Source organism: Aplysia californica, unplaced genomic scaffold, assembly GCF_000002075.1.
Source record: "Aplysia californica isolate F4 #8 unplaced genomic scaffold, AplCal3.0 scaffold00417, whole genome shotgun sequence".
In the NCBI taxonomy this organism is placed as follows: domain Eukaryota; kingdom Metazoa; phylum Mollusca; class Gastropoda; order Aplysiida; family Aplysiidae; genus Aplysia; species Aplysia californica.
The window spans coordinates 256,680-276,759 of NW_004797687.1; the positions used below are offsets into that span (position 1 = coordinate 256,680).

The window sequence follows — 20,080 nt, forward strand, 5'->3', positions numbered from 1 at the left end:
AATAAACGAGTTTTAGTATTATTTTCATTAAGCTGGAGCTTATTATCAATCATCCAGTTCTTAACATCATCAATGCACATACCCATATGGTGGCAGGCAAGGTTTTAACATCTGGTGGTGGAACAGATTTATACAACTGTGTATCATCTGCGTACAAGAGATAATCCATACTCAACTGTGATTTCTAATCAAAGCTCAAAATAACCCAAAAAGACGTTAATCCAGAAAGGGGCTAGATCTACAGTTTCACATGCTTGCACTTTTAGGAGAATCACTTCTGGTTAAAACATAAGGTTAGAATCAAATAAAACACATAAGAGCAGAGACACGCCCACTCACATGTAAACAAACGTTTTCGCCCACTGAAATATGACCGCCAACAAACTCAAATGTTTCCGTGTCACGTGACCTCGTACGGACTCCAGCGGAGAGTATTTAATTATATTTTAGTGTCTCTGACTCTAGTTTAAGAGGAGATAACTCTATGGATCCATCAAACGAAAAGAACCAGGGAGGTAACTCCCTACAAGGAATACCAATAGGAGGATATAATGACTTGTCTGCCTTTTACATTCAGCCCTATTCATAAGTTGTTGGGATCAGGCTGAAAAATACATAAAATAGGCCAACCCAAACAAGAGTGTTTTACCGGTAATTTGTCGTCACTTGTATTGCTGCTGATGCTGTGTGTGATGGTGGCAATATTGATGGCGTTTTAGCCTTTCTAACTTTCTTCTTCCTGTTTGAATCTTTGATACTTTCCTGCAGACTCCGGATAAAAAATAATACACTGTATACTAGATCTACATGTGTTTTGTTTTACTTTAACCAAACACACTCTTCTCGTTTTAAATGCTTTGGGCTTGTAGTTGTTTGTTTTTTTAAAGACATAAAGATAAAGGTGCCCTTCTCCGTAAGCTACTGTAACATTCTCACTATTAGTAGGTCTATTATAAAGGCGGTTCTCAATTTATTAGGGCCTATAACTATACGTTCTTATACTCTGGGCGTCTAGGCTAGGCCTATAAACTTGAAAAAAAATATCGTGAGTGGAAGTACTGAATCTTGGCCCAATGGAAACTATAATTACTATTTATAAAGAGGGGTTTGAAAACATGACTCTGGTCCTATGGGGAGTCAGAACATTAGGTAGCCTACATGGAAAAACTAGTGGGGGGGGGGGGGGGCAACTCAAATGAATTGAAAACCCTTCTTGAAACCTCAGTTTTACCAAAGTTTACCTTTGCCATGAATGAAATTAAATGACGTTGCCAAATGCGTCATCTCTAGGCGCAATATTTCAACTAGATCTACATCGGCATGTATGCCATGGTACAGCTGGGATAAAAGCTGGATTTATTCCTTTTTTTTGTAAAGCAAAAAAAAAAAATGTCTTCGGCACAAAAAAAATCGTTTGGCTTAAAAAGGTAATTCAAAATTAGTTTTTATTAACTGTCGTTTCTAAACTGCATTTGTTATGTTGATTATTGGCGAAATCGAAAAGCGCACATAAGGGACAATAAATAAGCACATCGAACACTGAAAATGCCAAATAGGCTTGGCTAAGAATTTTCTCTCATTCAATGTTCCGGTACAAGTTTTGTATTGCGGTAGTGTTGGCCAATTTGGCGTTTTGAATTAAAATGAGCTGTGTAAGTCCTATGCTTCCAGGCCTGTTATCATTATGAGTCAAACTTGAAAGTTTTACTTCAGGACCATGCCCATCGTGATCCGATTTCCAAAAAACGGTACAAAATATTTGCTACTCTTTTTTGTTAACCAAATAGCAGTTATTTACTTGACCTCAAACTCAATCAATAATCCAAGTTCTCTAACTTGAAAAGTGCTATTTAGGATACATTTAATTCCGTGTTTACATAATAAGTTAATCCACTTATTCTACACGCAACAACAATTTGAAATTATTTTTCAACGATACAAACTCTCACTTTGTTTTTCAACAACAACATTGAACATTAAAATATCTGCTCATGAACAAGGAAACGTATTACTTTCATCTTGGGGAGAAAATCTGGCTCTGTAGACTTATGGGATCGGGGATATGGCGAAGGTAACACCCCTTTCCACCGGTAAGAATTACAATTTACGCTATTTTGTGACATTTTTTTGCCTTTACCGTATACATTAGGGGCCTTTAGAATATTTTGACTATGGGACGCATAGTTTACTACGTTGTCAATTTAGTCAGTTGTCAGGTGGTATAGAAAATGGCTTTGGGTTCACAAGACATAAATTACAGTACAAGAGTACTTTAGTACAGTCGACTGATGAGTGAGTCTGCTGAGTCGTTGACAAAATTGGCCACCTCTATTCTCACCCGGGATGAGAATAGTGCAGGCTAGTCTTTTGGCTATTCTCACCCGGTGCGCGTTCACTGTTATAGCCTAGATCTAGGCCAACAAATTTTGCGTTCACCCTAAACCACAGAATTCTACACTGTGATAACAGAAAAATTGTAGAATTCTGTGCTGTGAACAAACGTTCCATTACAACTGTAGCCTACTAAAAGCGTACAATTTTGTATGTGGGCAGTGGAGAGAGAGAGAGAGAAAGAGACAGAGAGAGGATTAGCGTGAAAACTTCCGGTCAAAACAAAATGGCGACCTGCGTAGTTCTGCTCGATTCGAAAAGTTAAATAGCCGTAGCATCTTTGTAGACAACCAAATTAATTTACTTTTGTGTTTTAACATCATTTTTAAACTTTGTTTTGGTCAATTTGATCGTCCACACCGATAGACAGTATTCAGAAAGAGAGAGAGAGAGAGGGGAGGAGTAGATCTCGCGAGAACTTCCGGGCAAAACAAAATGGCAACCCGCGTAGTTCGGCTCGATTCGAACAGTGAAATAGCCATAGCATCTTTGAAGACGATCAAATTAGCTTACTTTTGTGCTATAACGTAATTTTTTCTTGGCTTTTATCAATCCACACCGATAGACAGTATTCCAAAATGAGGAAAAGCAGGTCTTGTTTCGCACCGGGTGAGAATAGCCTACGCTGGCAAGTCTCACCCGGGGTGAGAGGTAGATCGTTTTTCTATTCTCACCCCGGATGAAAATAGCCACTTCCGACAAAATTTGTCCCTTTTGATTTTGTTGTTTGATCGCTGTCTGATTTTTAACAAAATCAAAACTGCGGAAATATCATCTCCCAGACAAAACAAGGTTTTTACTGACACCTCTTTATTCTAACTGTTAAACAGCCACAGCTTAATCGCAGTATCAGTAGTAGATCTGGCGATTGTGTAGATTTCCGCTTTAAAGTTAAAGGGTGTTGCCAGTGTTGGGCCAACGCAAAAGCAAAATACCGTTCGGCACTAGTCGAGTTGTGATGTCCCGACTCAGGGGGCGGCCATTTTGGCTAAATCTGTCAGGGGATCTCCAGATTGGGCGCGCATTTTCGGCAGTTCCCACCCCGCTTATTTGAGCCTTGATCTAGATCTATTATAGGCTAGATCTAGATCTATGTTTGATGCTCGACGAGCGAGAGATATCAAACCTATCTGCAAAACATCATTTTATGATAAAATTCAGGGGGGTATGCCCCCCTGAACCCCCCTCTATGACTATATTTTTATTTCATTAGGGGGGCATGAAACCCCCCAAGCCTACTCTCGGGGCCAAAACCGACGAAACACCGCCCAATCTGGAGATTCCCTGACTGATTTTGCCAAAATGGCCGCCCCCTGGGCCGGGACATCACAAGTCGACTAGTCCCTACCGTTCAATACACGGGACATCTGACAAACTCTTTTATTCATATTTACAAGAATTTATGTGGAAGCAACAATTTAAGGAAAACATTTTTGGCAATATTCTGTATTGGATTTGGCCACCTCTATTCTCACCCGGGGTGAGAATAGTGCAGGCGGGTCTTGTGGCTATTCTCACCCGGTGCGCGTGTCAACAAATTTTGCGTTCACCCTAAACCACAGAATTCTACACTGTGATAAGAGAAATTGTAGAATTCTGTGCTGTGAACAAACGTTCCATTACAACTGTACTTGTAGCCTACTAAAAGCGTACAATTTTGTCTGTGGGCAGGGGAGAGAGAGAGAGTGAGAGAGAGAACAAAACAAAATGGCGACCCGCGTAGTTCGGCTCGATTCGAAAAGTTAAATAGCCGTAGCATCTTTGTAGACAAGCAAATTAATTTACTTTTGTGTTTTAACATCATTTTTTAACTTTGTTTTGGTCAATTTGATCGTCCACACCGATAGACAGTATTCAGAAAGAGACAGAGAGAGAGAGAAGAGTGGAGGAGTAGATCTTGCGAGAACTTCCGGGCGGGTGAGAATAGCCACTTTCATTGGATTTCATTTTTGGATTGGATTACTCTGTTTAATGGTAAGTTCTAGGGCTTTTATAGGCCGATTAAAACTAGTATCGGAATTTAACGCGGAAATTTACACAATCGCCGTAGATCTAACCTGGCTTTATTTTATCGCAATGGCTACGTGAACGTAGTCGGCAGGCTATGTTCAAGGTGCCCTGAACGTAGTACAGTGGAAACCATAGGCCTATATAACAGGCCTGGTAATAACAGGGATCCGGTAATAACAGGGATTTTTTAAATCCCCATTTTTTCCTACTCTTTGTCTCTATTAAAAGTTATCGGCAATAACAGGGCCTCATCGGGACATCAGAGCCCAACCGCTTATAGCAGGGACAAAGGCTCGTTAATGTGTAAAAAGTGAGAGAGAGAGAGTAACGCAGCGATGGAGCAAGCCCACGCAAGCCATGCCACAGCAAGCACACGCAGCGTGTGAAGCGAGAGAGGGCTGCAGTGTGCTGCAGACCTCGATCCAGCCCGAAACCTAGCAACACATTTGTGTAATGTGTCACCAACGATGTCAATCGCAAGAGAAAATGCCTTTCAATTGAGAAAAAAAGTACGAAATAATCCAGGCTGTTGACAAAAAGCAAGCTCCACTGGCAGAGATTTATTGTCAGTTCGACATTCCACAAGGGTGGATTCACACCATTATTAAGGATAGAGAGAAGATAGTGGCAGCATACTCCAATGGAAAGTTTTCTATGACTCGAAAGAAGATGAGACTACCCAATGCAGATGCTGTGGACCAAGCTCTTCGATGTGGTTTAAGGAGGCAAGGAGAAAGTTGGTGCCAAAACCCCTGTTTGTGGGTACTTGTGGCAAGGGAAACTACCCATGAAAATAAGTACAGCTGGATTAGTCAACAAATGCTTACTTTCCTTACATTTCTGATTTAACAGGGATAGGATATAACAGGACCTTTTCTCTACTCCCACCATCCCTGTTATATCAGGTTTCCACTGTAATTGGCAGGCTAAGTTCACGGCGCCCTGAATGCAGTGTGCAGGCGCTGTTGAGGCTATGTTCATGGCACTCAAACTTCGTTTAGACGGAGCGTCCACTATCGGTTTTGATTTGTTGAGTTTAAGTAAGCCGGTTTTAGTCAGTGACGTTACATATTTATTATATTGGCCTGCTTCAAGCGTTCCATCCCATGAAATGAAGGAAAGCGAAGCAGTGATACTTGACAGATCAACTATTCGTCATTTTCCCTAACACTGAGCTCTGGCTCAGAGCTTGCCAGTGTAAGGGAAAATGATGAACTCTCCATTACGCAACAACGCATTAGAATATATATGTAGGACAAAAATGTATACGCCGACCAAGATGTTTCAATTGCCCTATATGTCGCGTCCATTGCCTTATCTCGCGTCCGGGCGACTTGGGCGCGACCTTGTGTTAGCGTGTGACGGCCCGTGATTATAATATTCGAGTGTAAACAAACGTTCCAACGCTCTCGAGTTGAAAGCGTACAATTTTGTCTGCGGGAAATGTGTGTGTGTGAGAGCGAGAGAGAGAGAAGGTGAGGGGGGTGAGAGAAAAACAGAGGGAGAGAGAAGGGCGCGGGGGGGGGGGAGGGAGAAAGATTATAATAAGAATAATTAATCCGTCATTTTCTCTCTGCGTAGGTTCCCAGGCTGACCTGGTGCATACAGTCATTATTGTACACATTTTATTACTAGTCCGCCCATCTTTTGAATCCCACCTTCTGTTTTGCATCTCTCACCTCTTGTTTCCCATGTACCGTATCCAATTTTATATATCCCATATCCCGACTTTAATTCTGTAAGAGCGCTTCGTTTTCCTTCATCTCATGGAATGGAACACTTGAAGCAGGCCAAAATATTAAATACCTTATTGTCGTCACTGACTGAAACCAGCTGACTTATACTGGCAGTGGACACTCCCCCTAAATGAAGCTTTAGTGCCGTGAATGTAGCCTCAACAGCGCCTGCAAATTACATTCAGGGCACCGTGAATGTAGCAACTGTGTTATTTTATTGGCTTGAGTAGCCTGAGTCTGAGTAGATTCTAGACTACTCTTCTACTTCTAGTCTTACTCCCAAGTGTGAGTGTCTTGTGTCTACTCAATTTTACCGTGTTGTAACTGCCAACCTACCCAGCAGCAAAACTACAGAACGCGCGGTCTGCTGCAAGAGACAAGAGATGGGTCTGAGACTTGCAGCACACCTATCACACAACAATGCAGAAGGCTGTGCCTGCTACATCTACAACAGGGGTTCTCAACCTGTGGATCGCGACCCCCCCGGGGGTCGCAAGACCGTTCTTGGGGGGTCGCGAGATCATTGACGTTTTGTGAAAACTAAATCTTTGATCTTTTTATTTCCCTGGCAATTGTCAAAATACGGTTCCCTCTTCAATTGGTTGAAATTTTTAAAAAGGATAAACACCTGAACTTCTAAACAAGGCCAGAGAAACAACAAGGCAACACCAGTTTGCCCTGCCTGTTTATGTGGGCCAATCATAGGTTTGGTTTGCAGTGTTTTATAATGTTCTTTCAATATTTTAGCCTCGCCATAGGCCAATGCAGAATAGCTTGAAGCCTCGTTTTATGACGAGCCATATGAGTGCTGGCTTCAGAGAAGGGGGTCACAGGAGGAAGCATGGTAATGGTATGGTAGTCATTCATATTTTAATCCTAACCTGTCTCGGCTGAGCTTAATTTGTGTTCACCTAGGCACGGAAACTCTTATTCACCATTATTGTCTCTTTGTAATTCCATGTAGATGTAGGCATCTATGGCTCGTCATCTCTAATAAGATCATAGGCCTAGCTGAGAAAAAAAAATCTATAAATTATACAACTATGTTGTTGTGTGGCACAACAATAAACACACAAGAAAGGCTATGTCAGGAAATTTGACAAAGGAGATTTTAAAAATTTGGGAGAGAGAGAGAGGAGAGAGAGAGAGAGAGAAGAGAGAGAGAGAGAGAGAAATAGCAACAACAACAAAAGAAACCACCCACAATTGAGGAAATAAAGCTTGGCACAATAAAGATGGCACTGCTGATGTTAGGTGAGGCTAGTGCAAAGAAATTACAGCAAGTTCCCCTTTCGAGTGATACTGTCAAGAGGTGTATTGCACGCATGTCTTCAAACATTAAGAACAGGTTGTAGAGGAGATCAAAGCCTCCCCCATGTTCTGGTTCCAGCTTCACGAATCAGTTGATGTGGCATCGTGCTCACAGTTACAGGTTTTTGTTAGATACGTGTTATGAAAAAAGAAGAACTTTTATTTTGCACCCCACTGGACACCACAACAACAGCTGATGATGTCATGAACAAGATCCTCATTTTTTTTAAACGAGGGTCTTGAGTCTTGAGTGGAAGAATGTGTGTGGTATTTGTACTGATGGAGCCCCAGCCATGAAGGGATCTAAGTCGGGCTTTCAGGATAAAGTGAAGGACAAAGCACCACACCCAAAAGACATTCACTGCATAACACATAGATATGCACTACCTTGGTCTTGGTTCCTTGTGCAAGTTGCACACATTAAAGATCCCTTCGTGGTCCAAAATCGATAAGAATAGGCTGCCGCCGCCACCCAAGCAAAATTCTAAATTTCGTACCAACTGAAAATGTTTTAAAATGTGTCCCACGCGCTCATATGACCTTATGCAGTTTCAAGCACCATAAAAACAAAATCATGTTGTAGATTGTGGAGCATGGATGTAAGGGCTGTATGGATGCCATGAGTGGACATTATTATTACCTGTGCATCTCAAATTATGTCTGGTTAATTTCCCTCTATACGAAACAATGATACTAGAAAAAGGAAGATAAAATTGGTGTGAAAAATATGATTGAAAAAGAAAGTAGCAATAACTAGGTTGGTAGTGGGTAATAGAATGCAATAGAAACCATTCAATTCGTTTAATCATTATTTAGATTAATTAGTTACTTCAAACTTTTGTGATTCTTGAAAGGTCTTCCCACTTAACCGAAAAAGTTTTGATTAATCTATAATCTAGTGCACGTGGGCCTTCTTTTTCAACTAAGTATAATTTGTTTCACTACTTTAAGTGCGCTACTAGCAGTTCTGTCTAGTAAAGGCAGATTTTGTCATCAAAAATCTCAGCAATACATTGCTGTTTGTACGTATATATTTCCTTTGACTTTGATGTCTTTTTTTTTTTTTTTTCAGAATAATTTGAATTTTGAGGAGGAGAAAAGTGTAAAACTGTCACAATGATTGGTGGCCTTTTTATCTACAATCATAAGGGAGAGGTCCTGATCTCCAGGGTCTTCCGTGATGACATTGGGTATGGATAATTTGTTAACTATGTACAAATGTTTACTTCTTTTTCTTAAGTTGACAATAAGACTGTGTTGATTTTCTTTTTCTCTCCTTAATATAATATATAACTTTGTAATGAATGTTCTTATCCCTTGTTATGACTTTTTATAATTATAAGTAATTGTTGTAAAAGAAGTTAAACTTTCTATTTGCACTCTCTGCTCTTGTCAGTAACTGCAGTTTTAGGTCTTTCTTTTTCCTTGAGCTGACGATAGAAGGTTTTTTTCAAGAATTTTTGAGCTTCCATTTTTTTTCTTTTGCATTTTTCCCTATAGATGGGTTTCTTTTTTTATTATATTTATTTTTTCAAAGGGTTGGTGCAACTTCATTTGTACATGTTCCTTTGTGATGTGGGTAGTTTTCTTGAACTCTTTTCTTCTAAATTTTTATGATCAAACTTAATTAGTTGATAGTAAAGTCAAACTCTCACAGCTCATACTCATGATGGTAGAAGGTAGCAAGTAGGTGCAAGTGTGCCATCTTTACTCATGAATATGTCACCCGAGGTCAGTCTGAATATATTTTGTTTTGTAATGCATGGAGATTTTTCTGTGTTCAAAGCCACAAAATGTGAGGAGCGTGACATAGGCAGCAAATATAATGAGTGGCTGATTTCATCAGGCAGCAGTTTCTCATGCTCTATAGTAACAGATGCAGAAAGCTCCTTTTCATGATCATAATAATGGAAAATTATACTTTCTCACGATTGTATATATATATGCATGGATTTTTTTTCATATTTATTAAGGCACACACGAAAGACTTAGTCTCTAAGTTTATGCTGTTCATAAATGTTTTTACAAATGCTCCACAAGCATGAGTGATGTTGGTATCAGGAACATAGTGGTTAGACTACTGGGCTCAAATCATGAGATTGAGGGTTCAACATGATCTGATGTTGTGTGTTGGGGAAAGGCACTTTACAAGAACTTTCTCATTTGGCTCAATCCTACTGGAAGTGGACGTTAAATTTAAATTTGGAGAGCCCGCCTCTTAGATAAAGATAGCCTTACAGTGTTGCTAGGGACATTAAACCTATACAATTTTACGCATTTTTGCACGGGTGGTTGAAAGATACTGCTGTCACAAACAGTTCCTTTTTGTATTCTTTCCTTCTGTTGTTTCTTTCTACCTGTCATTCTTTTTGTTAGTGCTAAATAGACCAATAGAGGATGGTTAGATGGAGCTATTGGTAGGTGTTGGTAGGAGTTCTTTTCTTTCTCTTTCTTGTTTCTAATTTCGTCTTGCATATATGCACGTATTAGATATTTGTTATTGTGTCTATGTGCTTTTCTTTACTGAAAGACAAAATGTCATTATGTCGATTAACTTTTCTTTCCCCTCAATAAACCCCAGACGTAATGCAGTGGACGCCTTCCGTGTGAACGTGATCCATGCCCGGCAGCAGGTGCGGTCGCCTGTCACCAACATTGCCAGAACCAGCTTCTTCCACATCAAACGCTCCAACATCTGGGTGGCTGCCGTCACCAAGCAGAATGTCAACGCCGCTATGGTCTTTGAGTTCCTGCACAAAATGTGCGAGGTCATGGCTGCCTACTTTGGCAAGATCTCCGAGGAGAACATCAAGAACAATTTTGTCCTCATCTATGAAATCTTGGATGGTGGGTAGTTTCAAAATTTCCGCTGTGATTCTTTAAAAGTGTGTCCAGTGCTTTTATTGTCGAAGGTGTTGTTTAGTTGTCTTACAGTTGTGCTTTTAGAATAGAATGTAATTTGTCTGTTTTATCTTCAGTCTCTTTTTTGGGGGAGGGGGTGGGGTGGGTGATTTTTATTGTCATCATGAGTTGTATGCATTTTGTTTGGAGAGTTGCAGTCTTCCTCACTCCATTTTTTAAACTGTTTTTGCTGTATTGAAGGTGTACCTAGTAGGTCATATGTTTCAACAGTGACAGTGCAGCTGTTATGGTGTCAGTATCTTTTCTTTAGAAGACGAGACTAGGCTGAAATTGTAAGAATGGTTTCACATAAAGCATTCCGCACATATATATGTGAAGAACAAATGTTGAAAAGATTATTACTTCATACAAAACATGCTGAAAAAAAAGAACAGTGCCTAGTGGGTAAGAGACTTTTTATTTCAGAGAGATGTGTTTGTCCTTTCAGAGTAAAAAGTCACGGAACTTGTGCAAGAGAGAGATTTTCGTTTTCCCGTGGGCTGAATTGAGAAGTTTCACTGGATTGGTTGTAGGTGAATATCTAAAGGTTTTGTGCTTTCACAAGGGAAATTAGTTAACATCCAGAACGTTTGTCATTTTCAGAGATTCTGGACTTTGGATACCCTCAGAACACAGACACTGGCATTCTGAAGACTTTCATCACCCAACAAGGTGTCAAGTCCCAGGTATGTCTACAGTGACATAGAATTTACCTGTGTGCAGATGGAAAGAGTTAATCATTTATCATCCCGTATAGAACGCCTGTGCGGATATAATGTAGATAGACTTGAGAGAGTCAATATTTTAATACAATGTATTTTTATTATTTTTATTATTTCTTATTATCATCATCATTATTGTTAAAGTTATCATTATTATTGTTGTTGTTGTTGTTATCATTATTAAACTATTATTATTCTATTATTGTTGGTCCCGGGTTCTTTTTAGGCTAACATGGTAGTCTAAATTATCAAACCTCTGTCCTGGAATTTTTTTAAACTGTATTGCGGTTGGTGATTTTCTTTTCAGACCAAAGAAGAAACAGCACAAATCACCTCTCAGGTGACTGGTCAGATCGGCTGGAGGCGAGAGGGCATCAAGTACAGGAGGAATGAGCTGTTCCTGGATGTCCTGGAGTCTGTGAACCTGCTCATGTCCCCTCAAGGTGAACGCTCAGCTTTGGACTTAATTGTCGATTAACTTTTGATATGTTATGGAAGTAGAGAGAAAGGGTGCGGTGGCGGAGTGGTGAGTGTGCTCGTCTGCGAAGCGGAAAGTCTGGGTTTGAGCCTCGGTTCGGGCACGCATTTTTTTCGCCCCTCCTGCCCACCCAGCTGTAATGGGTACCTGACTTTGAGTTGGGGAAGTAAAGGCGGCGTGGAAAGGAACTGGCCACCCTACCACAATATGCCAAAGGCCCAGGAAGTTGTCTAACTAACAAAGCAATCCCCAAAGTCCGGATCGGATGCAGGAACAACTTTACTTTACTTTAGACAGAAAGGATGAGCGACAGGCCAAAAGAAAAACCAACAAAGGGATGGTTGCACCCTTGAGAGAGAGAGACTGCTCGTCACAGGGGCATCTTGCTACCACTTTCCTCAGTTATGTTTTGTAGAATTTCACACCCAGAGATAGACTAAAGATAAACAAAGAGATAGTTGAGAAAGAGAAACAGCTGGTCATAGCAGCTACCTTCAACCGCCCACATGTGACTCAGTTTCATTTAACTTATAAAATTCTGTGCAATGAGATAGCAAGGGTGAATGATAGGCTAAAAGAACAACATAAGGATGTTGGAGAAAGAAGAATGAGTGATCACAGCAGTGTCCTTCAACCACTTATCTCAGTTTCTTTTAGCTTATGACACGTTTTGTACAGCAAGGGTGAAAGGTGAATGGCATACAAAAAGAAAATCATCTGAAGGAGAGTTGAGATAGAGGAACAACTGGGCAGCGTCCTTCACCCATCCATGCTTGCACTATTTGTCTTCAGTTCTTAAATTTGAGAGGAGAGACTGCTAAAGTAGACATCCACTACATAATTATCTTACAACATGACATCTCTCAGAAATTGTTTGTCTTTTGTTTTTGTGTATGTCTTATTTTTTCACCTGCAATAAATTACCATTATTGTGTCTGCATGCTTCTATTTAATCAAACGAACAGACACAACTAAAAGTTGAAAGCTCAACAGCAATCAAATTATATAGATATTGATAACGACAACAACAATCAAATTATATAGATATCAACACTCAACGACAAATGTTCAGCTGTGTTTGTGCTTTTCCCCCCCTAGGCCAAGTCCTAAGTGCCCACGTGGCTGGACGTATTGTGATGAAGAGCTACCTGAGTGGCATGCCGGAGTGCAAGTTTGGCATCAACGACAAGGTGCTGGTGGAGAGCAAGGGCAAGAGTAGCCTGGACGACAGCTCACGGGGAGGGTAAGCTGCCTGTGCTTTTTTTAGTCTTCTGTGCTGCAGGCAGGATAAGCGGCAGATGTGTCTTGAATGCTTAGTGTAAGACTCCGCCGTATGCCATTTTAAAAAGTGACTTAAAACAGAGCAGTTGATCTGTACCTTGTCCATGAATCTGGAGGTGATGGGTCTGATTCCTGATCGAGCTGGGCCCAAGTTTGTATGTTTGGAAAAGCCAGCGTAAATGATTGTGCCTCTTTTCACTCTGATTTGTACCCAAGTGAGAATAGGGGAATGGGAGGAAGGGCATTTTGGGGTGAAACCTTCAGCAGAGCTGTATCTTGTCTATGAGGAAGACAAGTTTGATGCTAAATCACTAATGTAAGAAAAGCAGTGATCTTTTTTAAAACTGAGAACAAAACCATATAGATTCTGCAGGTGGGTTGGGGAGAATCACCAGCATATTCAAATTTTTAACAAAAGCATGATTTTAGACAGAGTTCCTATTTGAAAAGTCTAATTTTTTATACCTCTTATGATATGAGTGACTTTTTATCCCATGTTTATCAACACATGGTCAAATGATTTAAAGAAAGATAAAACTGTTTTGGGTCTTGCCCACGAAGAGTCAAGACATATAGACTTATGATTTTTCAAAGTATGATTTTAAATGAGATTTTTCTTGAATGTACTCTCCATTTGTGTGCAGCACTGCAGGTAAGACAGCCATCGCCATCGACGACTGCCAGTTCCACCAGTGTGTCAAGCTAAGCAAGTTTGAGACGGAGCACAGCATCAGCTTCATCCCTCCAGATGGCGAGTTTGAGCTCATGAGGTGGGTGCACCTCTAAACTCATTATTACTTTTATACCTGTAAATTAATTACTTTCCTCTTCTGTATGGAAGCAAATCAGTCCAGACAGTGTTCAGTTGTGTGTGTCCTTATAGGGGATAACAATAATGTATAAACACACACACATTGTGTACAGTTCCAGCAGAGGTATAATCATGAGATTTGTGGAGGGTTGATTAATAAGAATTAGGGGCATATAATGAACTTCTGGGCTTTTTGGAAAATATTTTATTGTCTTTGGAACTCTTCTTTTGTTCTATTTTGTTAGAATTTGTTTCAAAATTATGTTGTTATTCCAGTATATGGAATCATATACTTATATAAAGCAGTAGTTTTTAATCTAAATAGAGGTACTGAACCCTGCAAGTTTTATACATGCGGTCACTGAACCCTTTGAATGAGATGAAAGAAACAAGCACACAGTTTGAGTATCTTGACCTCCTCTGAACTCGTGGGACTGGCTGAATAAACCCAGGTCAAGAACCACTAGTTATAGAGCTTTATATTAAGGCAATGTATATTGTACTGTGTGAGCTTAAAGCAATCTCTAGCTGTGAACTCCACACTCCAGGTACCGCACTACTAAAGACATCAGCTTGCCATTCCGTGTGATCCCGCTTGTGAGAGAGGTCGGACGACAGAAGATGGAGGTCAAGGTTGTTGTGAAGTCCAATTTCAAACCGTCACTGCTGGCTCAAAAAGTTGAGGTGAGAACACCTAGGAGAATGTTTATAGGACTGTTCACTTCTGAACATATGCTTTTTGTGTTAATAAAGTGAAGTTTCTGTGGTTATTCTGATGTAGGCCCCAGTGACATTTGGTATACCAGATTTTAGGATGCACAAATAATACAAAGAGATACACAGAGTAGACCTTTCCAAGACAACTTTCTTTGAACTTAGATTACTCTAAGAAAAAGGTCCAGCGAGAGTGGTGGCTAATACAATAGTTTGAACTTCAATTAGAATTTTTCTGAATTTCTTGGTTATTAAATTACATAACTGTTCCCGCAATATCAGTACTATGCTGAGCCATTGTTCCTTGCTTGTTTGTTCTCAGGTTCGAATCCCCACTCCCCTCAATACGAGCGGTGTACAAGTCATATGCATGAAGGGCAAGGCCAAGTACAAGGCCAGTGAGAACGCAATTGTGTGGAAGTAAGTGTACCATAAAGATGGTGACAGTGACAGGCGCAAACCATCTAAGTCTGAGATTTCCCTATTTCTTTTTTTTTTTTTCCTTTGTTTTCTTTATTAGAATCTCAATATGGCATAATAATATTAAATTTGGCTGTAGCAAACTCTTGATTTCCTTTACAGATGTACAAAAACTGAATTCTAAGTATTTAGCTTTACTTTATTTAGGCAGTATTTTGCTCCTCATGAAAAATTGGACTTTTATGACTTGGCTGGTTTGTGTGAGACACTGTGACGATGTTAAGTTCAAGATAGGTATGTTTTTGTATTTACCATAAACATGTTTTTCAGATGGTTGGCAGGTGCTCTGGTGTGGTGTGTTCCTTCTTTCCTATCAAACGTCTTTTGTCCTGAACTCTCCTTTTTTTTTTTTTTGATATTCTATTGCCACACCTCTAATCTTCGGCACTTGTATGACCTGATTGTGTTGCAAGAACCGTAAAACGCTTAACTAAAAACAGTTAAGCACATCTTTCTTTTAAAAATGACTTTGTCAACTGCTAGCCATATCGTCTTGATACATGAGTCATGTCCGCCTCGGCTTCTTCTGTCTTTGCTATGTGCGTTATGATAAGGCAGGCATGTGACTTTGTTGTTGCATCCGAGCCATGGGACTCTGAAAGTGGTGACTCGCCTATTTTGGGGGCTCATTTCTTAACTGTACCCATGATTGGTCTCCCCATGCCTTGCTGTTATTTTCATGCTTGAATGAAGAGTATTTTTTTATTATGAGTTTTGAATATGAAACCAGCTCAGCTTTCCTTTATACTGCCTGCTATGCAGGTGGCTACTAATACAAAATTATCAGCACTGGTAAAGATCTAATTGAGAGCTTCATTCAAAACTTTCTTGACCTAAGACAAACATTGGGGGTTATAACTTATTTTTAAGAAGGGAGACCTCAAGTAGACCATAACCAGATGTTCAACAGATTTGGTATGGTAAATGAATTCTTTCTGTGCCATTATTTATCTCCAGATGGTCATAAGATGTAAGGAAATTCTATGAATCATTGAATATCTGTGCATTGCACTGAAAAAGTTAATGTCTCTTTTGGGGCTCATTTAGAATTAATTGGTTTATTCATTTAATAATATACTATATAATAAGATGACATTTGTACTGCTCAAATTCCTGCTCAACAGCTAGTTGTATGCCCTTTACAATCTATATTTCTATTATCAGTGTAAATTCCCAATGTACAAGAACTTCTAGCATGCCCAGTATTTCTTACAAAGTTGTATTTGCTAATGTTTTCCTTTGCTAATGATCAGGATCAAGCGTATGGGGGGCATGAAGGAGTGCCAGCTGAGTGCGGAGATTGAGTTGCTCAACACCAGTGATAAGAGCAAGAAGTGGACCCGACCACCCATCTCCATGAACTTTGAGGTAAAAAAAAACAAAAAAACATTTGTCCGTCTTTGTTTCTGTTATGCTTGTGTTCATTTTGGATAGCAAGACTATGCCATAATTTATCCAGAGAACTTTTTTGTAATTAGAAATTTTTAAAAATAAATTTGTTCATATATTTACTGTTTTTGGAGGATGTTATAAAAATTCTTTCTCAAGTAAAAGAAATTTGTATCTATTTCTAAAAGCTTGTATCGTTATATCAAAGGTTTCCTATCATCTTGAAAAGAAAGAAATGTCTTTGTCAAGTGAATAACAAATGCAATATCACATATCACTAACACTCTGACACAGACACCATTGCTGGTCATCCTTGTACAGCGTCCTGTATTTTGACTAGGTTTATTATGTCTTGCTCAGGGACACACTCCAGTGAACACTCACTTACATGTGTGACAACAGTGTTAGCCTGTGCTCACAACTATCATGTCAGTGGGATCACCAAGTGTATCATCTCTCTACTTGTTTCATTTTCATATTTTAACTTTTCGAGTCTTGTCTTGCGGATGGTTGGAGGTTGCCATTGGTAGGCACATCTCTGTGTCTTACTTTTTCCAAGCGCGATCTTACCATTATTGTATCAACGTGCTTCACTCTTTACTTCTTTACAAAACAAACTGTCGTCTTGTTTTTGTCTTATCTACCATAAATTGTGTTATGGCATCTTCTCTGTTAGTTAGTAGGTCATATTGCTGTCCTCCAAGTCATAATTTCTTAAGTAGATTGGTAGGTTAATAGTGATGTACTTTGTTTTGTTTGTGCCTCAATCCAGGTGCCATTTGCTCCCAGTGGGTTCAAAGTTCGCTACCTGAAAGTGTTTGAGTCCAAGATGAACTACAGCGACCATGATGTGATCAAGTGGGTGCGCTACATCGGACGCAGCGGCCTGTATGAGACGCGGTGCTAGACCCAACGTCGCACCTCGCTCCATGATGGACTGCGAGCTGCAGCGGGAAGAACATACACACAGGCGAGGGACAGGGTGACGTACACACAGCTCTGACGTACAGACACTGCTGGTCTACTACACCCTGGACTGACCGGTCCTTTCTGTGGCTGTGCTCGAAATGAATGTGACTTGGGATTCGATGAAGTACTCAGTATGATTCTGGAAGCGCGAAAGAGATGGATGTACGCATGTGTTGTCGTCTTTTTCTGTTAAGAGATATTGGGCTGACTTTCTCCCATTTGCCACTTTGGGACTCTTGAGACTTTTAAACTTAGATTTAGAGACAGGGTTGTCCCATAGAGACATTGCTCGCTGGTTGATGGTTATGCCATTTTTGTCTACTGCCAGGGTAGCGCTTATATTTTGTGTGGTTCTGGCAAGATGGGAAAAGTAATATTTCTTATTATGAGTTTACATTTATTTGAGATGTAGGGGTCACTGGGTCAGAAATGAGTCGTCGTGGATGGTGGTGATTTTAGGTACAACTATGTAATACTTACTGCAGTAGAGCTGGATTGTGTAGTGTTTGTGTGTGTTGAGAAAGTGTTTGTTTTTTTTGTTTGACTTTGACAAAGGGATGTATCCATTTTGAAAACAATTATTCATGGGTCATAGAGTTCGATCCTGTGTTTGATGTCAGTACTGCTCATTCTGCTTAAATAAGACGAAGTCCACTACAAAATGAATTCATTAGCCCCTTAGATCCCAATATGCTAGCTGTCAGTACCATTTCTTTTACAATTACGCATTTATGTGTATTTGAATGATGGAGAGAGAGAAGACGAGGAAAAAGAGAGAGAGAGAGAGAGAAATGTAATGTGTTTTTTGTGACTGTGGTTCTGTTGGAGACGGAATGTGTCCCCAGCCCCCCAGTCTGTAAGATTCGTGTGTTGTGAGTGTTGTCACGGATTATGTTCCTTCTCATTCAAATCCGATGATGTGTTTATCATACTTGTGTCAGCCATGTAATAATTTCATATTCAAAGCTGTGATTTGTGTTAGCATAGCTCTTTTGCTTCACTTTTCATTGCCCGCTTTCTCTTTCCACACCTTTTCTTGTCTCCCCCATTCTTCGCTCCCCTTTCACCCTCTTACACAAACTGCTCCTAGTCCCATACCTAGTTATGCCCTCTCTGTGCCCTGTGTGTAGTCTATAATTCTATACCCCTGTGTTCTGATCATGTTCAATGTGTCTACTGCAATATGGTTGTTTCTTTATTTAGATATAAAATACATTTGTTTTTGTAGTGGTTCTTCAGTGGATGGCATTGACCTTGAGAAAGTGTCTGTAGGGTAGAAATTTATAGAACTTATTGTGTAGATGTTCAACACCCTATGAGAACGAGTGTGTGAAACAATAAGTGATGGTTCCGACTTTTCTTTGAAGTATTCTGTGTTATGAAGCTCTCATCATCATCATTTGTTGGTGCCGTGATCTCCATGCCAGTCACACAATGGAGTCTGCTTGTGATAAACATGCAAGACATGAAATCTGTCTTTAATACAGCCACCGGTGTCAAATTGCATTTGCTCCATACTTGGCGAAATGCTTAAAATGGATCTTAAATGTCTGCCATGTGCAGGTTTATTGTAAGAGGATTCCTTTGCAGTGGCATGTGTACCATTTTGAACAATATTTAATTATGTTCTTAACCGAATTATGTCAATTTAATCAAGCCTTGTATGCCCATGCTATCTTATTCTGCACTGTTTGTGTTTGTCATGTATGTTTATCTTCAGTTCTACGACAGCTACTTTAATCATCCACATTGGCACAAGAGTATGCGAACACACAGTGGTTTGCATCCTTTTTTTTACCATGAATGAGCAGAGAGAGTTACAATGATCATGATGCTCGCATTGTTGTTATTCACTTGTTTTAGCCTCTCCTCCACGGAGCCATGCATTCCACTTGGGAGAAGTACCTGACCAGTGTGTAGCCACTGTGTTTCTTTTTTTCTGTGTAGGTCTCTTAGTCAAAATGTGTGGTTGGTCGTGCTGTCCACAGCCCACACGTCATCAGGCTCTCCGCTTAAGGCTGCGCAGACTTCAACAACTTATGTTTTGACTCTTTTCTTTTTTTTTTCTTTTTTTTTTAAAATCATCTTGCTCGTCTGTGACATTTTAGCTGCTGCTGTTGCTTTTGCTCTCTTTTCTCCAACTTGTGAAAGTTGCAACTTTAGGTGACACTCAGACGTGTGCGTTTTTAATGATGGCCTCATTGTGGCCTATGTTTAGATGGAAATGAATGTGAAAAATTCTGATCGTGCTTTTCATGAGCTCCTTTGGGTGACTCGATTGCAGCTCATACATAATCTTCGACTTGTAGGTTTTCAATCAACATCGGTCAAGTGACAGTGTCTAGATTCTTTTGTTTGCATAGCCTCAGAAGCATTCTTTGAGTGTCACATATGTTGCATTGAATTGAGGCGAATCAAGATTTGCTTTAAAAACATTTGGTGATCAGCCTGTTAGAGGATTGTTTGTCCTCAGTCTCTCGCAGAAGTAGACTTGTTTAGGTTACTACCCAGCACTGCACAGCTGGTTTCCTCTCGGGGTATGTCCAGTGTTGTTTCAAAAAACACTTGGAAAGTGTTGGCAAAACTCCAGCATTGTTTAGACAATGTACTGGGACAGGGGGAGAAGAGACTGGCTTTCTCTAAAAGTAAAAGTCTCTCTGTCTCTCTCTCTCTCTCTCTCTCTCTCCCTCTTGTTCTGTTTGTGTTTGTGTGTCTGACGTATCTGATCAGGGATTCTATGTGTCACAGTCGTTGCATGACTCATTACCACTAGAGCTTAATGTAACTGTGTAGTCAATAAACTTCCGTACCAAAGGGAATTTCTCTCCTCTCGCTCTCTCTCGTGTTTTTTTTAGGTTTGTTTTGTTGGGCTGCTTGGGGGGGTGGG

At 40.0% G+C, this 20,080-nt stretch overlaps 1 protein-coding gene across 1 annotated transcript; it reads left to right on the forward strand.

Moving 5' to 3' along the window:
• Positions 1-1,993: 1,993 nt before the first annotated feature.
• LOC101848223 (AP-2 complex subunit mu) lies at positions 1,994-20,022 on the forward strand. The gene is made up of 11 exons (XM_005104371.3): positions 1,994-2,090; positions 8,521-8,638; positions 10,030-10,295; positions 10,953-11,035; positions 11,379-11,514; positions 12,648-12,792; positions 13,475-13,600; positions 14,190-14,325; positions 14,678-14,775; positions 16,089-16,203; positions 16,997-20,022. Exons 2-11 carry the CDS (start codon positions 8,565-8,567, stop codon positions 17,129-17,131), a joined length of 1,314 nt encoding a protein of 437 aa, XP_005104428.1. The 5' UTR covers positions 1,994-2,090; positions 8,521-8,564; the 3' UTR covers positions 17,132-20,022.
• Positions 20,023-20,080: the final 58 nt, after the last annotated feature.

Bases quoted from the DNA above. Each gene is read 5' to 3' on its own strand.
- LOC101848223 (XM_005104371.3), top strand. From the start codon at position 8,565: ATGATTGGTGGCCTTTTTATCTACAATCATAAGGGAGAGGTCCTGATC. The intron at 14,326-14,677 runs GTGAGAACACCT...GTTTGTTCTCAG, and splicing joins TGCTGGCTCAAAAAGTTGAG to GTTCGAATCCCCACTCCCCT. The intron at 16,204-16,996 runs GTAAAAAAAAAC...GCCTCAATCCAG, and splicing joins CCATCTCCATGAACTTTGAG to GTGCCATTTGCTCCCAGTGG.